This window comes from Pocillopora damicornis, chromosome 10 (assembly GCF_964200805.1).
Source record: "Pocillopora damicornis chromosome 10, jaPocDami1.2, whole genome shotgun sequence".
NCBI lineage: Eukaryota > Metazoa > Cnidaria > Anthozoa > Scleractinia > Pocilloporidae > Pocillopora > Pocillopora damicornis.
In genome coordinates, this window is record NC_142679.1 from 18,134,128 (window position 1) to 18,160,842 (window position 26,715).

At 35.8% G+C, this 26,715-nt stretch overlaps 1 protein-coding gene and 1 pseudogene across 2 annotated transcripts in view; one reads left to right on the forward strand and one right to left on the reverse strand.

Moving 5' to 3' along the window:
- LOC149039219 (short-chain dehydrogenase/reductase family 42E member 1-like) overlaps window positions 1-26,715 on the reverse strand; it is a 33,945-nt pseudogene that overhangs the window by 2,822 nt on the left and 4,408 nt on the right. Inside the window, exons 4-8 of the transcript XR_016180646.1 lie at window positions 3,707-3,782; window positions 2,514-2,593; window positions 1,424-1,558; window positions 1,224-1,289; window positions 464-527 (exon numbers count right to left, since the gene is read on the reverse strand). The product of XR_016180646.1 is annotated as a short-chain dehydrogenase/reductase family 42E member 1-like (transcript). The remainder of the gene's footprint in view (window positions 1-463; window positions 528-1,223; window positions 1,290-1,423; window positions 1,559-2,513; window positions 2,594-3,706; window positions 3,783-26,715) is intronic.
- LOC149039220 (uncharacterized) lies at window positions 5,400-17,143 on the forward strand. The gene is made up of 6 exons (XM_089184056.1): window positions 5,400-5,448; window positions 9,742-9,791; window positions 10,977-12,132; window positions 12,409-12,459; window positions 12,895-13,068; window positions 15,612-17,143. Exons 1-6 carry the CDS (start codon window positions 5,400-5,402, stop codon window positions 17,141-17,143), a joined length of 3,012 nt encoding a protein of 1,003 aa, XP_089040182.1.

Here is a 26,715-nt window from a genome sequence, read left to right on the forward strand (position 1 = left end):
CAATGAGCTAGTTTTGCAGAGCTAACTGGGTTGTGATGGAAATAAGGTCACGCAAAATCCAATTTAGTCTGCATGCAATCACATGTCTTGACTCGGTGCTAAAACCCCACTTTGTCATTCACAAACAGGATAATAGAAATAATCAGATGACAATATACCCTATTACCAAATAATATAAGTAAAAACTACTAGGGACTTAAGAAAAACTGAAAATAACTGTAAGTCATACACATCAAAAAATTATGATAACTTGACAGTCATCATCAAATTGAATGAATTAATAAATTAGTATAAATTAATTAAATGAGCTTTAAAAGTGGACAAATTAATGTACAGAACAACAAAACAAAGGATAGAGGAAAAATCATAGAAAACAAAAAATGTGAGTGTTTATCTTATTAATATGAATCTAGACATTAATAACTGAGGGGTCCATAAATGAAAATAAATAAATTTAACTTACCAACCATATATACAAGAGTTATTGACAACTTTAATTTGGGAAATTTGTATCCCAAACCTTCAACCTATTTGAAAAATTGTAAAAAAAATTTCAGTCAAAATAGCGATGATTCCAAGAGACAGTTTAGGAACTCAGGCATAAATTATTTCTTAAGAGTTATGCCATCTTTCCAAATTTTAATTTCTTTTCCTTCATTTTTTCTATGATTTCTTTGACTAAGACAAGGGAGAGAAGATAAAAGAAAATGAAAGAGAGGAAAAGGAAATTTTACCAAATCTGAAGTCTGAATTCCAAGCTTTCATCTAATTAGACAAGCAAAAGAGAAAGACTCGACTGTAGGGCCTGAAGAAAATGGGCTCACACTGCTTAACCCTTTACACCCTAACATCAATATGCATATTCTCCATACTGTTATCCACACATTTGCAAAGAGGCTGAAAAGGAGAATTTGCATAATGATCAAGAGCTGCTTTAGTTGGTGATCATCTCCACTAATCTCAGGACTTTCATGTTTGATTCAGGGGTGATATGGTAAGGAGAAATTAGATGTTAGTCACTCTTGGGGCCAAAGGGTTGATATAGAAAGTTCTGTTTGTTTAAGCAAAAGAGAAAGACAAAACTATGAGGCCAGAAGAAAATGGGCTTACACCACTTAATATACAACTGCTTGCTTGTTTGTTTAAGGTTCATGTAATCAACACAATACTTCTTCATCAAGGAATAAATTTATAAATATTCACTTGGAAAAAATTTGACTTACCAAAGGTCTGAAGAATTCAAAATTGTTCAAGGGGGAATCATCTGAAATAAAATACGCTTCACCAGCCTGAAATAAAACCCATTTAATAAACAACAATGGTCTATCAAAAAAAAAATAATGAAAGTCTATTTTAGGAAATTGTCTTAGTCCTTTGACATCAATAATTCTGTTGTTACATAATTTATGTCTTCCTTACTCACAGCTCTGGAATCTGCCTGTATGAGAGGTTTTCCTGCCAAAATGTGAGCTTAAACCAAATTATTTAAATGAACAAAGTCAACAATAGAGTCATCTTGGCCATAAGTGAAGGCAAAAAGGCCTCTCTCAATATAAGACTGAGAACAGAGAAATACAAAAGATGTGAATCTCATCAGGGCTGAAGATCAGGCCCTTCTGCAAGTTTGACTGACGGCCCCCTTGGTGTCAGAGGATGAAAAGTTATAAGAATAAAGAAACAGTCAATTAAGGGATTATTAGTTGATCCAAAACCAAGTTCTTGAAGTGACATCATAGCAGTTGTAAGACAGACAGGAAAGACAATTACTCAATAGTGAGATCTTGGGATTAAAAAGAGTACAGACTTAAAGGAAACCTGTATAACAACAGCAACAAGTGTGAACAAAAGATTTCATATTGGGCAGATTAATAGCTCTGCATAAATATCTGCAATCAAAACTATGTACACTTCCTAGCTGTTTTCTACGCCGACGTCTCTACTCAATTTTATACGTCGGCGAGTTGGCGTCGGTGAGTTGGTCCGTCGGCGAGTTGACTGGTTACCTTTTCTACAAGTAACAGAGTGGCATCAACAAATTTTGTGTTTTCTTGGAACCTCGATGGCAAATTTTTCACAATTTCATTGAAACTATGTTGCATTCACACACTCTGCTGCCATGCAACAAAGTCTGACACTATTTAAGACAGTTAACACATCATGCAATTTACAAAATGATGGAGGTTCATTTAATTATCTAGCTATGTTTTCCTAAGTATCAACACTGTGACAACTCACACTCCCTTTCATGTTAAGGTTATGTTGCAGATCAGTTAACTTTCTCTAGTATCACTCTTCCCACACAGAAAGAAGGCTCCTATTGATAAAATAGGTGAGATTACATTGCATGCCATTTTACCTTGGAGGAGGAAGTTCATTTCAGTTCATCTTATCTATACAACTTAGAAAATCTCCAGCACTATGGGCCACTTAAAGCTTTAGTTTGCAAAAATGTATCAGTAATTATATTCTGGAGCAAAGGAAAATAAAATAGAATTTTATATTAAGCTTATCACAATTCTGGGTAAATGTCTCAATTCTCCTTCTCCGTAGATACCAGCTGGTCTTAAAGCACAGGTCTTGAGAATTTTCCCATCTGTCAATGATTTCCAGGAAATGAAATGAATTGCAAGTGGGTTCACTATTTTTTTGATGAATTTTGGTATTTGCTGGACAACAACCCAATTTTTTTTGTTGTTGTAAAAGACTAACAATCATGTTTCCTTCAGTTTAATAAGAGGAAATGTGTTAGTCAAATTTATTTTATGAAATAAAAGTGATGGATGTTCTGAAATGATGGTATATTTTTCAATCACTCCTGTTCAAAAATAAAATGAACAAACAAACCAAACAAAAACAAAAAACCATGGGGGGCTGCAGCTTAAACTTATCTTAATTAAGAAAATCCTTATTGCCTTAATTATTCTTCTAAACTACAGCTTTATTTCATAATACAACTCACTACATACAAGACTACTATGACTAACTAAACATTGACATTGACATTGACGAAAAAGTTACAGCATACAAACAATAAATCAAACTACATACATACAGAGGGAAAAAAGTGACGAATGAAGAAATGAAAAATAAAATAAAGGAAAGTAAACCTAGCCACATTACAAAAAAAAACCAGACCATTCCAGTGTGGTTCTAAGTATGAAATCACAATGTAAATAAGTAAGGTTTTAAAGGTAAAAAACAAACCTGAAGGAACAGTTACTGGACAGACTGAAGATTAACTTTAACCTGTCTGTTCTACATTGTAGATATTGCTTAGTTTTTCCCCTTAATTTTTTTAAACCCTTTTTTTTTACCTTAAGTATGTGATTTACAAAAATTGATTCATCTGAGGCTTCATCATTTCATTACCATACAATATTTGAACATAGGCATTATTACCATGGCAACATGTGAAAAAAGTAGGTACTTAATAACAGTCCTCGTGGTGCAGACACGATCCCACGCATTTTTTCCCAGCACCTCAAACTGTAATGTCGATGCTCTCAGAATGGATGATCACTTCTGAATCTCAGGTAACATTTTACACTTCATGGCAATTAAATTATGTTTACAATGTACCTCAATATATGTATCATATCAAAAACTAAGCTCCTCAGAATTTTATCTCTTAAAAACCCACGCAAATATATACTAGAAATTAAAGGATATTTTACTCAATAAAGGAATGTTGATATAAAAATCTCACCTTGTAATGGTACACCAGTAGCATTTAAAACAGTTTGCTCTGCTATGGACTTTGTTCTGGAATAATGGTCAGGATGCTGACAAAAGTCAAAAGAGAACATTTCTCATACCTGACCTAAATTATAATTTATTAATCCATAACTACTTTTCCTCCCCCCACTCTCAGCAAAAATTGATATTGAAAGAAAACTATCAATTACCAGTTTTCTGTTTAAACAGACTTTGCTGTTTCACTTTTGTATAGTTACGTGTTTATTTATTTATTTTTTTTGGTCACAATTTAACAACTTCAAACATATTTCTAAGAAGTTGTCAGAGCTTCTTCAGTAATCTTGAGAAGTACATGGAACATGCATGGAACATTTTTGAAAACTTGATAACATAGATAAAGGAGTTAAAAAATCTATTTGAGAGAGATCTCTCATGTGTTAGCCTGACAAGAGGTTGGCAGGTGTATCATGTAAATGAGAATGTCAAAATGGAAATAAATAGACTTTACATTTTTGCATAAAAAATGGTTGTCTTTAAAAGCAAAGTTGCATACCCCAGAGAGTTTTCTTTCTGGTTTGGACAAGATGAGCCATGTGCTGACAGCAGGCTGGATAGAATGATTAAACAATTTCATTAAGAATGGTTTTGTTTGTTTTAGGAGAATCAAAGAATAATTCAAAATCAAAAAACATTCTTTAATAACCTTAAATTCCAAGTCAAGTTTTACTTTCTACTGAATTCACAGACCTTCAATGACATTTTTTGTTCCTAGAATATTGACCTTCTCAATTTGTTCTCTGCATAACTGAAAATAACAAATGATATTTAAATTGAGGCACTGTTTAATTTTAAAATTGATCTCATTCTTTTCTTCATTTCATCTTGATCAACTGTTTTTCATGATAAAATACAGCCAGATGCCACAAGAGCCTGAGTTGCAAACACATCACCATTTCAAGAGTGGAAGTCCCATTCCAGTTCCAAATGATTTCTACCACAGCCATCTCAATGTGGACCATGCTCAAGAACAGTCCAAATGAGAAACACCCTTTCAATCCCTTAACATGACCGGCATCTAAATTCTCCTAACAGTATCCCCCCTGAGTCAAACAATAGGATCATTAGAATAAAAGAAATTATCACCAGCTTACAAATTCTTTGATTGTTTAACAGATTCTCTTTGTCAGTACCATTATATATATATATAAGTTATAACTTACATATATATATATATTTCATGTCCAAATTGAGCACTCTACTAGGATGAGTCATTGCTGCTAGCATTATGCATGCTCACTAGTTTTTCTAGTTTGAGCACTCTGGCATGGCTTAGATGATCCCACATATGTGAGATCACTTGGGGTGGCTATATGGTCTTACCCCCATCCTAGCATCAGCACTGCACTGATGAGGCCCAGAAGGCCGAAACAGTACTGTCTGCAGTTATATATATATATATATATATATATATAAGCAGCGACATGATGATTTATTGGGTTGTGAGTTGTCCTTTACCTTAAATCCTGTTGACATTGGTATCCATATTTGCTGTACTGTTCCCCATATATATATATATATATATATATATATATATATATATATATATATATATATATATATATATGGGGAACAGTACAGCAAATATGGATACCAATGTCAACAGGATTTAAGGTAAAGGACAACTCGCAACCCAATAAATCATCATGTCGCTGCTTATTCCAAATCAGCAGCAGAAAGCAAAAAGCAGTATTGGTACATAGATTGGACAGGATTTCAGTCTAAAAAATCAGTTTTGACAAGTAAGTTTGGACCAGACAGAGAAACAATGACCTCTCAATCATGACATTTGGAACAGGCACAGAGACAGAGCTCTGCAAATTTTTGAATACACAACGTAGAGGCAAATGTGTTTTTATCAGGCCCTACCATTCACTCAATAAGTACAACATACTAACTTACTCTCTTCCAGACATTCCATATGATGCACTATGAAAAACCACATCAATCTGATGACTGAAAATATCTTTCTAACATCTTCTTTACTAGTTATATCCCCCTAAAACATAATTATGAAATTTTATGACATAAAATGAGACTTTACTTATCATTGGATTTAAGAAAAAAATTCACCTGAACCCAGTATATCACATTATCATTCGTAAGGTGAAGTGGAAATTATATGGGAATTCTGGAAAGTCAGGTGTCCAATTTTTAGAATACACTTCCCGCTACCGGGTGTCTGACACAGCAAATTCAAATTCCTTTCATGTATTTTTCCCAAGGTAAAAAATAATATTTGCGTCTGTGCGTTGAAAAAAGGCAAGATCCGAATGTAGTTGTTTTGGCAAAATAATCCAAAGTGAATTACATAATTTCCCGATCAAGTCTCTACCTGAGAACGCTCCATTTGCTCATACGCAACATCATCCAACGGCCAGAGATGTCAAACGATACAACCACTGCTTTCATCTTCTTCAGCTCATTCTCCAGCTTGTGGCCAAAATATCCTCCTCCTCCAGTCACAAGAAGTCATACCAACATCCGTTCACAGATTTCTTCCCTGACTCAGACTTTCCCTCCCGCTTTAATAAACGAGCCTTCATTCAACCAGCTGCAACGTAGCTACGGGCTAAAAGACCAGCCGTGCGGTGTAGTAGACATATCTTACATTGAATAAAAGGAAAGAGAGTGAAGACTTTCTTCCCCCACTGCTGTCACGTGAAAGGAACCAATTAAAATAACTCATTAACCCGAAAGTGATAGAGGAAGGTGTGAATCGTAAATACCAAATTGGGTATATACTTCATGGCTGAATGCCATATATTCATATAAGCTTCATGTATGACTTATGATCTGTCCTACTTAACCTTATTCTACCACGTTAAACCCTTCTACCCAAAGTTAACCTTGTTGTACCAAGTTAACCAACATTTACCGCAAGTTAGCCATGTTTTACCACGAAAACCCACATCTACCCTAAGTTAATCACGTTCTACCCCATTAACCCCAATCTACCCCAACATCACTAACTTGGGGTAGATGGGGTTTATGTGGTGGAATATGGCTAACTTTGGGTAGCTGGGGGTTAACGTGGTACAACATGGCTACTTTAAGGTAGATGTCATGTTGACATGGTACAACATGGCTAACTTAGGGTAGATGTGGGTTAATGTGGTAGAACATGACTAACTTAAGGTAGATGTGGGTTAACACAAAAGAACATGGCTCATTTAGGGTAGATGTGAGTTAACTTGGTAGAACACAGCAGATGAGGTTTGGTGTGGTAGAACATGGCTAACTCAGGATAGATGGGGGTTAACATGGTAGAACATGGATAACTTAGGGTAGATGAGGGCTAATGTGGTAAAACATGGCTAACTTATGCTAGATGAGGGTTAACATGGTAGAACATGGTAAACTTAGGGTAGATGTGGGTTAACATGGTAGAACACATGGTAAACTTAGGGTAGATGGGGGTTAACATGGTAGAACATGGTTAACTTAGGGTAGATGGGGGTTAACATGGTAGAACATGGTTAACTTGGGGTAGATTATCATCTATATTTACAATGTCACCTGGAAGTCTATTCCATTGGTTGACTGACTAAAGGAAAAAGTTGTATGGATATTGATTGCAATTTGAATGTGGTCTTATGAAGGTTTCGGAGTTACCACTTCTTTGAAGTACGAGGTAAAGGAGTAAGATATGAATCTTTGTTGATATCAACATTATGATAAACAATCCAATCAAACATCACAAAGCACATTACGATCTTCCAGGTGCTTCCAAATATGGTGACATATAATATGTTCTATCATTTTAGATGTTACTGAAGTAAGAGATGTTGGTCTATAATTACTTGCTAAAGATCTTCTCCCTTTCTTGAAAATTGGAACTACATTAGCTTTAATCCAGTCATTTGGCAACTGACCCTGATCTATTGACTGTTGAAAAAGTGAAGCCAGGATGGGTGCCAGCTCATGTGATAGCTCTCTCAGAATATAAGTTGGCACGCCATCTGGCCCACTAGCTTTATTAACATTAGAGATTCAAGAAGTTTCTGGACAACTAATGATGTCACTATTATTTGATTTAAATTTGGGCATGATAGACTAGGGTCTAAACTAGGTAAAGAATCGAGCTTTTCTTCAGTGAAATTAGAATGGAAATAGTCATTAAGAACATAAGCTTTACCTTAATTATAAGATACATTAGTATTATCTTCCTCTAATATACTTATCCCTATGTTATCTTGTCTTTAAGAATTAACAAAACTCCAAAATTTCTTAAGCTGATCTGAACTAGGTGTTTCAGTTAAGTTGTTGACATAATCATAATATGCCTTATGAAGTTGTTTCTTGTAAATCTTACGAGTGTTCCTGTATTTTGTTCTATCACTTACTGTTTTAGACTTTTCTGAACGTTGTCTCTGAACTTTTCTGTTCAATCTCTTCAAACTTGTATTAAACCAGGAAAGATTATATCTGGTAGATTTAGATTTTCATCTTAGGTGGAATGTACTTCTCTGTAAGGGAGATTAGTCTTGGTAATGTTCCAATCCTCCTTGGATGTGGTTTAATGTGGTAGAACATGGTTAATTCGGGGCAGACATGGGTTATCGTGGTAAAATGACGTTAACAAAGACATATCATAAGCCATACATGAAGTCTATCATGTGAAAGTTGTCGGCCATTTTGTCATGTACCTGGCATTCAGCCATTGCGTATATACCGTAAATCGAATGTTTAGCAAGGTGTTTCGTCCGTTGACTTTTCTATAAGTAATAGTTTTAGCTCCAACGAAGTGACTTCAGATTATCAACGAACTGTAGCTTCAGCCTGACACTGAAGGGAACAGATAGAGGACCTTCACTTCAGTAACACAACAACAAAAGTCTTGGTAAGCCAACTCATGTTAACTTTTGGTACATGATGCCTCAAATTCTCGCTGAAATGAAAAATTGTGGTCAATACCAGAGAGCAACTCATCACCTCTATTTTCAAAGGTCTTTTCTGAGATGAACAATAGACTGAATCATAATTCGTAAGTACTAAAACATGGAACGACCTAAAACCACCTAAAACCATCTCGAAAAATTTCAACAACCATCTACAAACACCTCAAAAACATCTACAGCCACTCGCAAACAATCTAAAGCCATCTAAAACAAGGCATAAATGTCTAAAATAAGGCGAGACGACAACATGTCATGTACATGACATACGAGAATCGAACAAAACCTCCGCCTCCCCCTGAAATCTTACTCTCCCTGGTCCTTTGTATAATAAACCATCTCACGAAATAAAATGCGAGAGCTTGCTAATTATATTACCTCAGTAGTAAAAGACATAAAGAACTTTACAAGCAGACGTTCGAGGTAGTGTTTTTCTCCATTTATAATCTCAGCACCGGAAATGTACGTGACATGTTGTCGTCTCGCCTTATTTTAGACATTTATGTCTTGTTTAGATGGTTTTAGATTGTTTGAGAGTGGCTGTAGACGTTATTGAGGTGGTCATGGGAAGTTTTAGGTGGTTTTAGGTTGTTCCATGTTTCAGTACTTACGATCATATTACAAATCGTAACATTGTCTTGATCTTTAAAGCTGTAAGGTCTTCGCAGATGTCCCTTGCTAAAAATTTTGTAATAAGGCAGATGCAATTTTTAGTCTGATCTTGTGATTACAAATCGATAGTGTACATGACAAAACTATGTGATAGCTTTTAATAATTATTTACAGGAAACACATGCAGAATAATTAATTCAAAACTTAATCACTAAAAAATTCGTCAAATTTTTAGCACTTTTAAAATAACTTCTTTTTAGCACAGAAGAACCTTTCCTCTGCATTGTCACCTGAAAACTTCCTTCCTTGCTGATCAGAAAGAAGAAATTTCACTTGATCAAAAGGGTGATATGATTACATACCAGCAACAGTAATTTCCAGTGGTCATTTAATACGTTAGTCTACAGTTAGTTATTAAACACATTTTTTTGGGAATAAGTAATGAAAGTAATTAATTTTCTTGTGATTTTTATTTTAGCAACTTCCTGTTTAACATTGAAGGTTCCTGTGATGTCGGGACAATTTAAGGTAGCATATTAATTCAACAATTGCTTTTGAAAATCAGAGCTGCGACCAAGTTGTTTAGTTCACTCTGGTGTCATTTCATTTTAAGGAAACTTCACTTTTATTGGTGCGTCCCTGCCAACTCTCATTTCAGGAGCAAATTACATGCCTGCAGATACGAAACTTTATAATTGTAAATTACTAGTATTTACATGGCAGGAAGTCAATATGGAAAAAAAAATTATAGAATAGTAAAACAAGTTCACATTAGTTTTAGATTTAGAGTCCACATGGATGACTGTTGTAAGTTTTAATTTTTGGATGATCTAAGCAGAGGAAAAATATGTTCTAGCTCTCGTGTTTCACATTTTTTAGCTAATAAATGATCATAAATGTTGGTTAGAATTGGGTGATTTAAATTTTGCCAGATCGTGCAAAACCAAACTCTGAATTTCTGGCAAGGAATGCATGTTAAAAAAGTTACAGATGCAGGTCACTTCTAAGAGTATGACATTACACAGTTGTATCACACTAACCCTGATATTCAAAACAATTGTTCTTTACTGTCTCACAGAAATTTTGCAGAACTTTTTCTGATAAGTTTATTGAGTTTGTGAAGTTGCCAAATGAATTGAAAATTACAAAGTGTCTTTCAAAAATAAAATAATTCATAAATGAGTTTTTTTTTTTTAGGGCGTGAAATTAACTTTTTTTTCTGATAGCCACTTGGCTCCTAAATTCTTCAAAGTGGTAGCCAATTCAAAAAAAGTTGGTCGCCATTTTCAAAGACAAACAAAATCTTTCTTTACGCTGTCAGCGTTCTAGATAGACCCTCCAAAATTAAGTTAGGGAAAAGATCTTTAACGTGCTACAAAGTGGACACTATGATGGATGATAAACAACATTCAGGCTCATCTAAATCCAAGATGGCGTCTAGTTATCGATCGAGATACATGTGCTACATTTTGGAAACAAACTTAACGAGGAAGTTTGCCGTGGATTTATCTTTGCAAATCTTTTTAATTCACTATATCTCCTGGTAAGGTTATGATGAAACGTTCTAGTCGCCAATTTGGCGACTAACTTTCAGGATTTGGTCGCCAAAGTGAAAAATTTAGTGGCATTGGCGCCTGTATTAGGCGCAATTTCACGCCCTGTCATATACTGTAAATTGTATTTTCCTAAATCACAAAAATCTTGTGCTCACAGAACAATGCTGGGGAAAGAAAACTGAGAATAACCCTTTTGAGTATAGAATGGAAAACTTCAAGCAATGGAGAATTGACAACCATCAACAGAGAGCTAGCAATACAGATGGCTAAACATCCCAATGTGGAAGTCAGTGTCATCTTACCTCAGTGTAGCGAAGAGGACAAGAAAGATGCTGACAGTTACAATGTCACACTCATTGAAGCAGTCGAACTGTCTGGTTTTGAACCAGTTGATTGGCTAGCCTCTGTACCTGAAGGCCATGCTATGGATTGTGTTATAGGGCATGGAGTAGCTCTTGGTCGGCAAATTCAACTCATAAAGAGAAATCCAAATTACAGTCATTGCAAATGGATTCAAGTTGTCCATACTGCCCCTGAAGAAATTGGCATGTTCAAAATCATTTCTGAAGGTCAACAAATGCAGCAAACAGAAATAGTATTATGTGAAATGGCGGATCAAGTTGTTACAATTGGCCCCAAGCTAACTGATGTTTATAAGCACAAACTCAGAACACAAGATGTTTTTAACCTGACGCCAAGCATTTTCATGGAATTTTCAGATGTGCAGCAAGTAAGTGATGAAATGATAAAATTTTGTGTCTTGGTAACTGAGAGTGGTAATAGTGAAGATTTTGATGTTAAAGGGTACAGAATTGCAGCGAAAGCTGTTGCTGAGCTAAAGGATAAATCTTACCAACTCAAGTTTGCTTCCAAACAGAAAGGAAAAAAAGGTGAATTAGAACACAAGTTACTTCAGTGTGGTATTGGTCGTAATCAGCTAAGTATCTGCAGTTTAGATGAAGACAGGGAAGCATTAGCAAACTTATTCTCTGTGGTGGATATTGCCATACTGCCCTCAAAAACAGAGGGATTTGGGTTGAGTGCTCTTCAGGCCATATCTGCTGGTCTTCCAGTACTTGTCAGTGGTAACTCAGGAATTGCAGAAGCCTTAAGGGAGGTGCCTTATGGGTCACAGTGTATAGTGGATTCAGAGGACCCTGCAGACTGGGCCAGAGCAATAAAGGCTGTGCGTAACAGAAAAAGGAATGTACGACTTGCAGAGGCTAAGATTCTTCGTGAAAACTATTTGCAGCAGTTCAGCTGGGAGAAGCCTTGTGATTTCCTTGTTAAAAAGATGTACAATCTTGCATTTGGTAAGTTTCCTCATCTTGTCAAAGCTTATATGTTCTGTGCTAAATATTCAATTTATTAATTGGCAGTTGTTTCTACATGCTTTAGGGGCAGTAGTCTTAAGGAATGTGACAAATTTACATTTAAGAAAATTGGTAATCCAAGGCTACATGTTGGTGGTAATGGCTACACCATTTACAATGGTTACAATTACTGTAACAGTGTAGACTAAAAATTGTAGTTTGTAACAAGTTGATGTGAGACTACCACATTTAGATTTATTCTAATCTTTACTTCAGGAAAGAAGCAAACTTCAGAACATGAGAATGGAGGGGCATGTTCATCCAGTGGTAAGAGCCATAGAGAATTAGTGCTAACTGATCACGTTCATCAGTATGGTAATGTCTTTGCAAATTTTATGGAAAATCTATGTTCAAATTTTTTGATATTTTATTGTTATCTCTTATGTTGCACTCAGTTGTCCATAATCAGTGTGATTTCACCAAATGTTTATCTAAGTCATTTTCCAAAAATCAAAAATCACCAGGCTTCTTATGCTTTTCTCCAGTTTCTGGGTTCATTTTGTTGCAGCTTTAAAATTGAGGTAACAAAATAACAAGTGGATGATGATTCTAGCAATTCAAGTTCTAAGACAGTCAGAGCCATATTTTCCTTGACTGCTAAAATGAAACATGAATTGTTATGCATGTGCCTCACAGGAAATGCCATGTTGATGGCATCCTCCTAAACTTTTGGATTTACTTTACTCAAAACTCTATCTACAGACTTAGAGGCAAGACTAATTATTCAGCTGTGTAGAGAGACTGAAGAAGAGCCTTCTGTCAAAGAAATTGAGCTTCAAGGAGATGTTATCAGAAATAGGAAACGTGAAGCTCCAAGCCCAGGCAATGTTAATACTGTTGTGAAGAAAAAAAGTGAAGATCCAGTTCCTGGTCCAGGTATATTTTATACCATTCCATTCCATCAATCAATCAACTAATAAGTCCATCCATCCGACCATGATAACTCACATTTTTCTGTTGTCAATTTGTTAATCGAACAATACATGCATGTGCAACAATGAATAAACCAATAACATTTTTCATTTCTACCAAGAAGAAACAAAATGTTCCTGGTTGAAATCCAAAATCTTGCACCTTCAAAGGAAAAGAGTATAAAACTTTAGTTAAGATATGGTTTTATTTAAGAAGAGGCTGGAAATGAGATCATGCAGTGGTTTTATTTCCATACTGTGGTATGGTGAACAAATAGTTTGGGTGAGGAAAGCTTCATGAAAGTAATCTGTCATTAACTCTTTAACTCCCATGAGTGACCAAGACAGAATTTCTCCTTACAATAGTAACACAATATCAACCAGAGAAGTGATGAGAATAAAGAAAACTATCAATTTGGGGATAATTGGTTGATCCAATACTAAATTCTCTGAACTAACGAATACAGGACATTTCGTACAAAAGACTTTTCGCACAAGTCTTTTAGCACAAGTTTTGGAACTTTCGCACAATTCTTAGTGGTCATTTCGCACAACAATTATAAGTGAGAAACATCAATATAAAAGGTGCACTAATTGATACTGATAAGACATTTCACCTTCACATGTCACTTTCAATAAGATCCAAAGGCGAGAACATAGAAATTTATTTACGTAATAACTTCAACTAGATTGAAACGCTTGTGAACATGATCACTATTCATACTTGAAGAAAGGAAAAAATCTTTCTCTCTATGAAAATGTAAAGAACTCCCTATTCGAACGATTACTTCTTTTACTTTTCCTCTGTTAAACGAAAAACCTTTAAGTTTTGACAGTATATCATCCACTACAAACAAACGAACATGACGACCCAACGCTAAGGATGCCATGTTGATTTCGAAAGTAATTGTCATCAATCCTCGCTCCTCTGATGTCAAAATAAAAACCTGCAAACTGTTTCACTTTTTATTTAAAAGGAGAAAAGACCTATTTACAAAATTTCTGTGTAAATATATAAAATTCAAGGTCACGGCCATGTTACCCAACGAATCATACAAATTTTAACTCGCTACTCGGTCAAGACTCATAGAAATTTAGCCCTTTCCTGCATTCATTTAAGCTATAGTACATCTAAATGTCTTTGTTTGTTTTGATCTTCAGCTTGTATGATTACTTATCGAATGGCAAGCATATAATCTTTGAATTATTTTGAATTCTTGAAACTCTCGTGAAATCATTTGTTTACATCACGGTCACTATGACACTTATCGATCGATACTGAACTCTCCATTGCTTGGGTAATTGTTATTTGAATAATTTGAAAGGTTACTACTTGATAGATGTATTAAACTTCTCGATCTTTAAAATGATTACAGATCGAACTTGTCTTTCTACAAGATCACTAGTTACTACCTGCACTGACACGTTCAAGTTGTCAAATCTCAACACTTGCACGTGCCGACATTCGATGTGAATCACCTCTGAATATCGAGTTATTAACGTTAAACTGTTTTTGCTGTACATATTACCAGTATACCTAATTTTCATTATATAACAAAGATATAAGAAGCAAGTTTTCAATAGCTTTATTTGAAACTCTTACAGATCAATAAAACATGCTATTTGAAGGCGATCGAACGAGGAGGGAAGACTGGTGACAATTACTTTCCAAATCAACATGGTGACCTTAGTGTGGGTCATCATGTTTGCATGTTAATCTTGTAGTGGATGATACTGTCAAAACTAAAAGGTTTTTCGTTCAACAAAGAAAACGTTACAGAAGTAGTCGTTTGAATAGGGAGTTCTTTACATTTTCATGGAGAGAGAGATTTGTACCTTTCCTTTCTTCATGAAAGAATAGTGATCGTGTTCACGAGCATTTTGATCTAGTTGAAGTTATTACGTAAATAAATGTCTACGTTCTCGCTGTTGGATCATGTGAAGGTGAAATGTCTTATCAGTATCAATCAGTATACTTTTATATTGATGTTTCTCACTTATGATTATTGTGCGAAATGACTAAGAATTGTGCAAACGGTCCAAAACTTGTGCTAAAAGACTTGTGTGAAAAGTCTTTTGTGCGAAATGACTGGTTACCGAACTAACATTATAAGAATTGTATGGTTGACAGTAAAAATAATTATAAATTTGATCTGAGAGTTAAAGGGTCAACAGTTTTTCAGAGGATTAGAGAATTAATTGCAGTAATTTCATGTGACACAACTTTGTTTGGTGGGTTGAGAACCTTGTGTCACCTAGGTGAGACACCCACAGAGTTTTCAGTAAATCACCTAAAGTGATGTAAAAAGATTAGCTGGCATGCATACTCCCAGTGTTCAGAGTATAAAGTTGATTCTCTGGGTGCATCTCTTTTGAATTTAAACTGCAAAAAATGTAAATCAATTAGAGAAAATTGGGCATCAAAGTCTTGAATTTCCAACCTGTGGACCTTTCTTTCATTACAGTCACACACATTCTTGTTTCATCAATTGTTGTATTTATCAACAGCTGCTGTTCAACATGGAGATTCTGCTTGGAGTATTCTTGGGAACATTATTTCTTTTTTGGACCTAGCTGGTGTTGATAACAATACTCAATCAATGCCATTGCCAGCTACAGAAACTTCTGACATTAAAGGAGGTGTGCCTGTTGAGACCAGATTGTGGAATCCCTTACATTCTGCTGCAGAGGGTGGTAATGAAGTTATAATTGAGACTTTGCTATCTTCTGGAGTAGACATAAATTCAAGAAGCAATGATGGTACAACACCATTAATGGTGGCAGCCGCTAAAGGGCAAGAGAAGACACTAAACTTTCTTCTCAGCAAGGGAGCTGATCCACACCTCAAAAACTTCATGGGAAGAAATCTGCTTCATGCGGCTGCTGAAGGTGGCAACATTTTAATTGTGAGAAGCATGCTCTCTTTTGACATTGACATTAATTCAAAAGGTGATGAATCTTCAGCCACTCCATTGATAATTGCTGCTATGGAAAACCATGTGGAAGTTATGAAATATCTCCTTCAAAAGGGTGCAGATATATCTTTGACAGTAGGATCTGAAAAGCGGAATGCTTTACACATTGCATCAGAGCATGGAAGTATTGCAGCAATTGAGTTATTGCTCTCTGAAGGTTTAAGCGTTGATTCAAGAGATGGGGCGGGAAACACGCCATTAGTGTGTGCAGCAGCTTGTGGACAGATAGAGGCTGTAAATTATCTTCTTGAACATGGAGCAGATCCATTACTGAAAGGGAAAGATGAATGGAGCCTTCTCCATTTTGCCGCTCAGTCTGGCAATGTCATCATTATTGAGACCATGCTTTCTAAAGGTCTTGATATTGATTCCAAAGATGAAACTCTGGGTTTAACCCCTCTGATGGTTTCCATTAAATCTGGAAAATTGGAGGCAGCAAAATATCTGCTTGAGAAGGGTGCTGATAAAAGTTTGAAAACCACTGTGGGAAAACTTTCTCCTTTGTCCATTGCAGCAGCACTTGGTTCTGTGGCAGCAATTGAGATGCTACTCTTACATGGTTGTAGCATTAATTATAGAGATAATGGGGGAGACACGCCATTGATGCATGCTGCAGTTTTTGGAAATACAGAGATTGTAAAATATCTTCTTGCTAAAGGTGCTGATCCATTGCTTCGAAATAAATTAGAACTTGGTCTGCTTCATTTAGCTGCTCTTTCTGGCAATGTTCTCACTATTGAGGTTGTGCTCTCTACAAATTTTGACGTAAATGCTAGGTGTACTGCTAGTGGTTTAACACCACTGTTGGTTTGCTTGATGGCAGGCAGATTGGAGGCTGCAAGCTATCTGCTTGGAAGGGGGGCTGATGAATATTTGAAAAGTGAGGAGGGGTTGACTGTTCTATCTGCTGCAGCAATCAGTGGTGATGTTGCAGCCATTGAGATGCTGCTTAAGCGTGGTCACAACCCTAATTCCAGGGATGGTTGTGATAAGACTCCCTTAATGTGGGCTGCAGAGATGGGAAAAAAAGCAGCTGTAGAATATCTTCTTCCTCTCACACATTAGAGTCTGTTGCTAAAGGCCACAGAGGCCCACAGTTTTAAGAATACTTGCACAGGTGTAGTTAGATGTGATAAATATTAGTTTTCATATGAAAAGGAGAAATTCCAAGTTTTTGTTACATTTATGATGGATTGGATGATTATTGATTATAATGGTAATTACTCATAAGTTTGCATTTAGCTTGATGCTAATCTGGGGCGACCATCCCCAACCCAGCACATCAAAGGTGGCGGATAGTGAAAGGCTTTCAGTGAAGGTTAGCTCCAAATAGGCTGGCTTCTCTGTGAATAAAGAGTTACAGAACAAACTTACAAACTTGCAGTGTACTTGCCATGATGGAGCGAGGCTGCAGAGCACATGGCACAGCTTCCTCTATAAAATGCTCCATTTATCCAATGATAAGTACATCAGGCAGGTTAAGGGCTGCCTTAAAAGCCCCAGCCCAGGCAGGTGGAGCTCATTAGCCTGCGAGGGTAATCCACCTAAGAGAAGGACAACTTCATCCAAACCTTTCTAGTGCCAGGTGTAATGGACAGTTCAGTCATGCGATTACCATGGGTCCAAGGACATGACACAGAGTCCTTCACCTGTGATCCAGCTATGGGTAAATAGTAATCATTCTTTTGACAATGGGCTCTTTAGCCAGAAGATAGGAGATGCCAACTCTGATATAAAAGCTACAGCCCTATGGATCTTACAGCTTGCTGAGCCTCTGTGAATCTTCCCTGGGCCTCAAAAGTGGGATTGGTACACATGAGCTGGTCCTCACTTTAAATGTACAGAGGACAGGCATGAAGGAAAGACCTGCTGTGATGAAGCATAGCAAAAATGACAGGTGCTAGATGACACTGTAGTTACAGTCTTAGTTCTGCATGTTGGTGGTCTGGGGTTGTATGGTCACTTGCTTGTTAACAGAGACAATAACATCATTTGGCTCTATGCACTGCTTACTCTGAATAGAGAGGGGTCTAGAAAAGGTGACTTAAAAAAAGCTTGTCTCATCCTTACCCTGTTGGTTGGCCTGATCAATAGGCATCCCTAGTTTAGTGGTAAAACAAGTTAAAAGATTCAGTATAAACTGAAAGACAGACGTGGAAACAGAAAAGGAGTATGAATATGAAAATGGCTTGCTGGAACATGCAGACAATGCAAGACTTGGAAGATAGTGTTCACCTTCACAGATGCTGTGCTCTTGTTGCCAAAGAACCAGCATGATTAGATATTGATGTAGCAGCACTCAGTGAAGTTAGATTTGCAGATCAGGGATCTCTGGTTTAACATGGAGCAGGATGTATGCTCTATTGTTTAGGAAAGAAGAAAGAACATCAACTCTTTGGTGTTGGCTCATAGAAGCAGTTGTCCTTGACCTGCTTTTCTGCAGATGACTGCACCCTCCTTGCTCACATGGAAGAAGCCCTTCAGGTCATCGTCAACTGTTTCTCCCAAGTAGCCAAAGCTTTCAGTCTCACAATCAGCTTGAAGAGGACAGAAGTACTCCTTTAACCAAAATCGAAATGTAGCATGAGAGCAAGATCCAACAGGACCTACCCTCTTGTGCCCTAGATGGCCTAGGATCTGCCTATCAAGAATAGGACTGATAAGTCATCTGAGGGTGTGCCTCCTGGTGGGAACTTCCCACAACTGATCTTCAGATACAAAGAGACTGCCATTATCATCATCAATTATTTTGTGGCAAGGCTGTATGTATCATATTAGAGATTTAGTTTTTACGTCAACTGGGGATTTGATTATAAATAAAGTTATTGTAAATAAGACAGATGTGAAAGAGATCATGTGGAAACAGCATGTGTCCTTTAAAGTTACCACACTATAATGCATTTTACTCCAAAAGAATAACTTGGCTTTAAGAAAATATCAAAAGTTGCTATACTACAACACAGGTAGGCATGCATCTAGTTTCAGTGACCAGCTAACCATGGCTGGGCAAGGAATGACTTTCACTTCTCTCAGCTTGGGTGGAGAGAAGCAGTACAACAAACACATCTGGATTTGCAGGCTACCTTTAGAAGAGACTTAACCTTTTAACCCCCAAGATCTGATTGTCATTTCTCCCCTCTAGCTGCTGCACATTTCCTTGTAAATTGGTTATGAAAATTTGGTGTTCGACCAAGGTAATATCTTGCACCTGATAAGTTTGAGTATTCTCACTACCTGTTTCCTGGATAATGAATTGATATTTTAGGGAGAAGTTACATGTTAATCACTTTTGGGGGTTAAAGGCTTAAACACCTAGCTTTCCTATATTTCTTGGCAATGTTTAAGATGTTCAAGGACTATTATAAATCATAGTTACCTGTTCGTAAATGGAAGTCACTTCCAATTTTTGTTAGGTGGATTGATAGTTGTCTTATATAGATCAGTGGGACAAGCTTATTGTACTTGTTTTTAATCTAATTTAACTTAAAATCAAGATCTGTTTGATTTCCTCTACTCTCTAGATTGGTTATATAGAAATTTGTTAGTAAGATTTTTCACAGTGATCTGGATTTAACTTTTTGTTGTAGGATGTAAAACAGTGAGAACTATTGATTTCAATTTAGCATCAATGCTTTGGGTTAAAAATACTACTGTATGTCATCCCAAGTATGTTCATGTAAAGGTGGTAGAAATTTTATTTTTTAAAAGGAGTGACTAAATAAATGAAGGAAAAAAAGCCACTTTTGCAAAATTTATATCTGTTGCTCCTGAGAGATTGTAGCCGTGCAAGCCCACTCTTATCACTGATAAAATGTAGCAGTGTCTTTCAAATCCATTCACAGATGGTAAACATCCAATCAAAACTAGATTTTAAACAATGTATTGTGACTTTCAAATAATTTCAAAACAAGAAGAATAAGCAAAGCCATTACTGACCTGTTACCTATCTACAGGACTATAAATGTTCCAAGACTTAAATTTGCTTAAAGAACCATCCACAAACAAGCAATATATAATGCCCATTGATTCATCTAGTATTTCAGAGCACTTCAGTCTATATCATACCCCAAAAGGCAAGGAACAATATCAAGCAGTGAAATGCAGATGTGACCTTTGATCATTACTACAATCCATCTCAGCATTATTGGTGCCAAGGCAAAAAAAGATCACCATAATTCCCTCAAGGGGGGGAGTTGCTGAACATTCAAATTTGCTGCTTGAATAGAACTGTGAGATGTCAGAGGTCTTACATGTAAGAGTATCACTAGATGAAATTTATTTCAATTGGTCCGTTTTTTTTTTTCAAGGCTGAGAGCAATGTCTAATGTTACACAAGTCAATGCAATAATCTGCAACCTTTGTCCTTCAACTATAGGAAGGAAGAAATATCGAAAAATGGGAATGGGTGTTTGCATAAACCTTTTCTAGCTTAATAGCTATTAAAATCAGATCAAAGAAAGGGTCTGCTAAGATCAGTCAATCAATGCAATCATCAACTTCTTATTTTCAAAAATCAATTTTATTCAATTTATATCACTTTATTCTATATCCATTAAACAAAATTTGCCAACCATGAGCAGAAATTAATCACATTTCTGTTCCAATACACCAGCCAACTATCATACAGTTTGTCATCCTGGGCTAGTAAATTCAATGCTGTTTCACAAATATGACTGACACATTTTCTAAGGGTAAAGGGAAGTTACAAAAACTTGAATGAGTCCAAGAAGAGAAACTTATAATCAAATGACCTTTCCTTGAATATTTCCAACCTAATATGGAAAGGCAGTAGAGAGGACATCTTTCGAGATTTCCTAGGGTTGATGCAAGTCTTCAGGCTCTTTTGATATGAAATAAAAGGTGCTCATTGAAATGATCTTGTGCTTTTAATACTTTAAACCCTTGGAGTGACCAGCATCTAATTTCTCTTTACTGTAAAACTTGTGAATCATTCATTAAGATCATGAGAATTAAGGAAATGATATTAGGGTGCTACTACAGAAAGAAAATACAGAAAAAATAAGCCTAAAAAAATTCACACTTTGTTGGGATTTACACAAGTGCCTATCAGATACTACCGTAATTTCCGGTCGATTACCCGCGGGTAATCTGTTGATTTTGCATTAAATCCGCGCCACTGCGGGTAATAGGGAGGTGCGGGTTATGTGACAATTTTAAATTCTTCTGGAAGTTGAATTGAAAAAATTTCTCACCTACCTGCGTTTCCACCTCTCAAATGAATTTTATTGTATCAAAAGTGCCACAAAGCGGCACGAAAACATGATGCCAACTCGAGTTTATTTCACGCATAATTAGTTGCGTGACAAACAAATTTTTATCGGCACGCGTGAAAACAAAACCTTGATGGTGACAAAAATAATCCAAGGATATCCGGCGCATCAGTAACAAATTTCCAGTTTTCACTAGCTTGAGCTAAAGAGAATTTTCCCGTTTTAAGGGACTTGTTAGGCCCAGTAGAACAGGAGATATCGATTTTTTTGAGAAATTGCCGATGACAGTAATTTTAAATCCCAAATGCATCACCAGAATGTTGAAAATAATAGGTGCGAAACTTAACTAATTTCGCGCTGAAAAAGTATTTTAACGACAAATGAACAATGGATATTGCTCATTACGCTCCTACATGCTATAAAAAGGTAACTGACTGAATAAGAATTATAAACCTCGATCATTCGCGATAAGTGTATCCACGAGTCACCAATTAAGTTAAAATGCCTGCTGTGAAACGCCCACGTCACAGTTTTACGTTTGATTATAAGCTTAGAGTAATAACTCTTGCCGATGAAATCGGTAATAGAGCAGCAGCAATAATCAATCAATAAAGTATAAGCTAATATTGACACAGAATTGTGCACATGTCTGAATCGAAAGACTGAAATGTATCGCCTTAATGTCACGTTTTCGCCACCGAAAAAGTTGAATAACAACGTGCGGGTTATCCACCGGTGCGGGTAATCCGTTGACTTTTTTTTTCGCCGTATGCAATAATCGGCCGGTGCGGGTAATCGGCCGTGCGGGTAATCGACCGGAAATTACGGTAATTGGACACCAGAATCTTGTGGATCACAGCTTGCTAATTGCCTTGTTCAGTGTTGCCATGGAAACAGAATTTGTGATCCAACTACCACCATCGATCACCAGTGTGTTTGCTGTGATAAAAGCTGAAGCACCACTAGCCAGAAAGAGTACACTACATCTGCCACAACTTGCTGAGAAACTAGTCTTTGTAAAGGTACATTCTCACTGGTTTGATGAGAGATACTTACCACCTGTGAAGATGTGTTACAGTTATAGCTTCCTTCAGACTTAAATGAAAGAAAATTGTGAACTGCACTACCTTGTAAGTGGAACAAGGATTAAAATATATTAAATATTAAACATCGAGTATGAAAGATCTTTCAATTAGCTTTCAGCCAAGGAAAGTATTCTTTTACTAATTGAACACATCCAAAATTGATTTTATTCATTTTCAGCAAACAAATGTTTATCTAAGCCTTACTCTATACTCTAAAATCCATTTAATAACAATGTGAATTAAAAGCTTTCTACATAACTGCCAAACACAGGTTGCTTTTGCTAAAACTTTGGATGGCAAAATTGTTTCTGGTCACCATACCAATCAAAACAGTTGCAACTGGGAGCTCCTTTCTGTTCTAAGCTTATGAAAAGCATATGATATGAAACTTAAATTTAAGTGCAGGTAAAATGTGCAGATTCTGTTTCTAACTATAGTTTCCTGTAATTCTTTACCTAGTCTACAAAAACCCTCTGTGTCCTCTACAGCACCAGGTGCAACACAGTTTACCCTCATGCCAATTCATAGACCCAACGTTTCAACACTCCTGCCTAGTCTACTTCACCAAGAGTTGGGACAAGATGCCCTTTTATACAATCACTAATAAGAGGAATTTTACAAATTGGGGAAGGTCAAACCTGTTTTATTTGCAACCGAGGGAGGGTCACAGTTTTTTTTGCCAAGGAAAAAATTACTCCATGTCACTTAGTTGACTCTTACTTGTTAACAAACACACAAAGTGTATATACAAGTGAAGCTATCAGTCAAGATTAATCTGACTTATTTGAAGGTGTCAAAATATTATGTATAAAAAAACTGTCCTCTCCCAACTAATATAATCATCTCTGTCAACCTGTGCCTGCTTTTGTCCATATTTTCACAGCAGTAATGTTTCCATGCAGGGTTCCAGGGTTCTGGTATAAAATCAGTCTCCGGTGATGATTCGTTACTTAGGGTAGCTCTATGTAGTTTTTTCGGTGTGCAAAAGACAGAAAACTATAAGGCCAGAAGAAAATGGGCTTACACTGCATACTATATAACTGCTCGCTTGTTTGTTTAAGGTTCAATAACCACAATACTTCTTCATCAAGGAATAATTTTATAAATATTCACTTGAAAAAATTTGACTTACTAAATGTGTGAAGAACTCAAAATTGTTCAAGGGGGAATCATCTGAAATAAAATACCCTTCACCGGCCTGAAATAAAATCCATTAAAAAGAAACAAGAATGGTCTCTCAAATATAAGAATAATGAAAGTCTACTTTAAGGAAATTGATTGTATGCAAAACATACCACCAAAATTATTCTAAAACTTCTACTCTTGATCCTTTGACATCAATAATTCTGTTGTTACATAATTTATGTCTTCCTTATTCACATCTATGAAATCTGCCTGCATGAGAGCTTTTCCTGCCAAAATGTGAGCTTGAACCAAATTATTTCAATGAACAAAGTCAAAAATAGAGTCATCTTGGCCATAAGTGAAGGCAAAAAGGCCTCTCTCATTACAAGACTGAGAACAGAGAAATACAAAAGATGTAAATCTCATCAGGGCTGAAGATCAGGCTCTGGTGCAAGTTGACTGACAGTCCCCTGGGTGTCAGAAGATGGAAAGTGATAAGAATAAAGAAACAGTCAATTAAGGGATTATTAGTTGATCCAAAACCAAGTTCTTGAAGTAACATCATAGCAGTTGTAAGGCAGACAGCAAAGACAATTACTCAATGATGAGATATTGGGAGTAAAAAGGTTAAAGACTCAAAGAAAACCAGTATAACAGCAGGAACAAGTGTGCACAAAAGATTTCATAATGGGCTGATTAATAGCTCTGCATAAATGTCTGCATTCAAAACTATGTCCACTTCCTAGCTGTTGTCTACAAACAACAGAGTGGCATCAACAAATCTTGTGTTGTCTTGGAACCTCAATGGCAAATTTTTCACAATTTTATTGAACCTATGTTGCATCCACACATACAATGCAATGCAAGGAAGTCTGGCACCATTTAAGACAGTTAACACATCATGCTATTTACAAAATGACCCTTGCGAACTGAATTCCCAGTTTTCTGGGAATTCCTAGGAATTCTCAAAAATTCCCAATTATGCAAATGACCCTTGCAAACTGAATTCCCAGTTTTCTGCGAATTCCTAGGAATTCTCAAAAATTCCCAACTATGCAAATTAACTCTGATTTAAAAAGCTTGGAATTACTGGGAATTTCTGGGAAAGGAAGACTCCAGTTTTGTGAGGACTTGGAATTCCTAGGAATTCCTAGGAATTCTCAGCTATACAAACTACCTATAATTTAAGAAGGGTGGTTTTCTTGGGAATTTCTGGGAATCGAATTTGAGGCAATTTAAATACCCTGAGGTCCACATAAATTCTAAGAAATTCTAAATACCATTAATGTGAAGGTTTTAAGAAAAGGATTAATTTCAGAGGCTTAAAACTTTGGCTCAATAAAAGGTATGCTATACAAAACTTACCAAGAGATATACATACATGTATATGTTTATAACTTAAAGATCATGAAATTCATCATTCAAACTAAGTTTTAGTAAATCTCTACATTAATTTGATAAAATATCATAAAACATTTTTATTGTGATGCAAATTAATGTCTCATGTTCACTGATGTACCAAAATCATTAAACATTCATTAGCTGTTCCTTGGTACACAACAATAATTAACAATAATCACATTGTTATCTACACTTAAAGAACTTTGTTAGTTATGAACATAAGTTACTTCCCTAACCTACATTACTGGTTTGCCTTTGTTAAAAAACCTTGGAACAGTCAAGCTCAGTTGCCTCAAACACTGTCAGAGACTTTTTGTTAACATTATTTTTAGTAGAAATTTCATGCCTTAGACAAACAAATTCAACACCTAATTAATCTTTCTTTTTTCATGATTGTTGTTGCGGTTTTTTTTTCAGTTTTTTGCTCTGTATTTGTGACTAATTGCTGTAATTTGTTTTGCTGTTTTTATTCTTACAAAACATTTTTGTAAGAGTTCCATACTTGTGAATCATCCGCACTTTGCAAACATTTGGCATGCAGACAAGACAGAGGTAGTCAATGTTCCCTTTGAGAAAAAACACCTTTTAAATGATGTCTTCCATTTACTTTATTTGAAACTCTGATCGGAAAATATTTGTCAACAAACCTGTTAGTAGTGAGAAGTACAAACCAAGTTTCCTTTCATAACTTAATTTCTTAAATGTCCCAATCACTGGATCTCCCAAACAATATTACATCTTTTTATTTTTGGTGCAAAATACAAGTCCTTCTTTACATACAAATGAAAAGTGCAAGTCACACTTCAATAGTAACAGCTCTAAAGTTTACTTGTTGTTCTTCTTTGTCTGTCAGCTATCAACAAAATTGTTTTATACTTCGGACAGTGCATAACTATTTGTGGACCAGAGTTCCAACGCACCTCTGTAATCGCATATAGTTACTTCTGTCTCTTGCACAAATGTTTCTCCTTTGTAAGACGCACTCTACTCTGTTGTCACCACTGCTTTAAGTTCAGTGGAAACGACTGACTGAGGAATCGAGATGGCGGTGTTGGAACGTGTTGCTGAACGCTTGCTACGGTCAAGCTTTGTTCAGAATCCAATGAATACCCTTTCCCTTATAGCCATCTTAAAGGCCTGGTCTGAGCTTTAAATATATATATTTATATATATTATTTTTTTTCAAATTCAGATGTCATGGAATCCAGATACAAAATGGTCAAGCTTCTTGTAGACAACCTCATTCAAGGCCAACTCATTGTGAGCCCAAGGAAAAAAATACAAACAGCAGCTAAGTTTGCAGTTTAGGATAACTTCATTCTAATTTATTGTTGCAGTTACAACAAGATTTTAATTAAAAAAATCAATTTTATTTAACTGTAACTAACCCCTTCACTCCCAAGAGTACTTGGTTTTCAAATATAATTTAAGATATTGTATTTTATGGAAAATAATCAACAGATTTTATTCACAATTTATGTCAAACCAAATTTAATGATTGATTAGGACTATTCTATATGAATAGTTATAATTGAGGATTAATCTGTATGAAGTTTTCTAGAAAAAAAAATCAAATTCCATCCTAATATTACCACATGTTGATGTTAATAATTAATCAAAAATATTTTACATGTGAGCCTTAATTAAGCTTGTAAATAAATTTCATTGAATACTTGAATTTTAGCTGGGTTTTTTTAATTTAAAGTATTTATTTTATATCATTAGCCTCAAATTTTTGCTTAAGATTCCCAGCAATTCTTAAATATTCCCAAAAATTCCTAGGAATTTTTTAGAT

Bases quoted from the DNA above. Each gene is read 5' to 3' on its own strand.
- LOC149039220 (XM_089184056.1), top strand. From the start codon at position 5,400: ATGTCGCTGCTTATTCCAAATCAGCAGCAGAAAGCAAAAAGCAGTATT. The intron at 5,449-9,741 runs GTACATAGATTG...TTTTTATTTTAG, and splicing joins GAAAGCAAAAAGCAGTATTG to CAACTTCCTGTTTAACATTG. The intron at 12,133-12,408 runs GTAAGTTTCCTC...TCTTTACTTCAG, and splicing joins GATGTACAATCTTGCATTTG to GAAAGAAGCAAACTTCAGAA.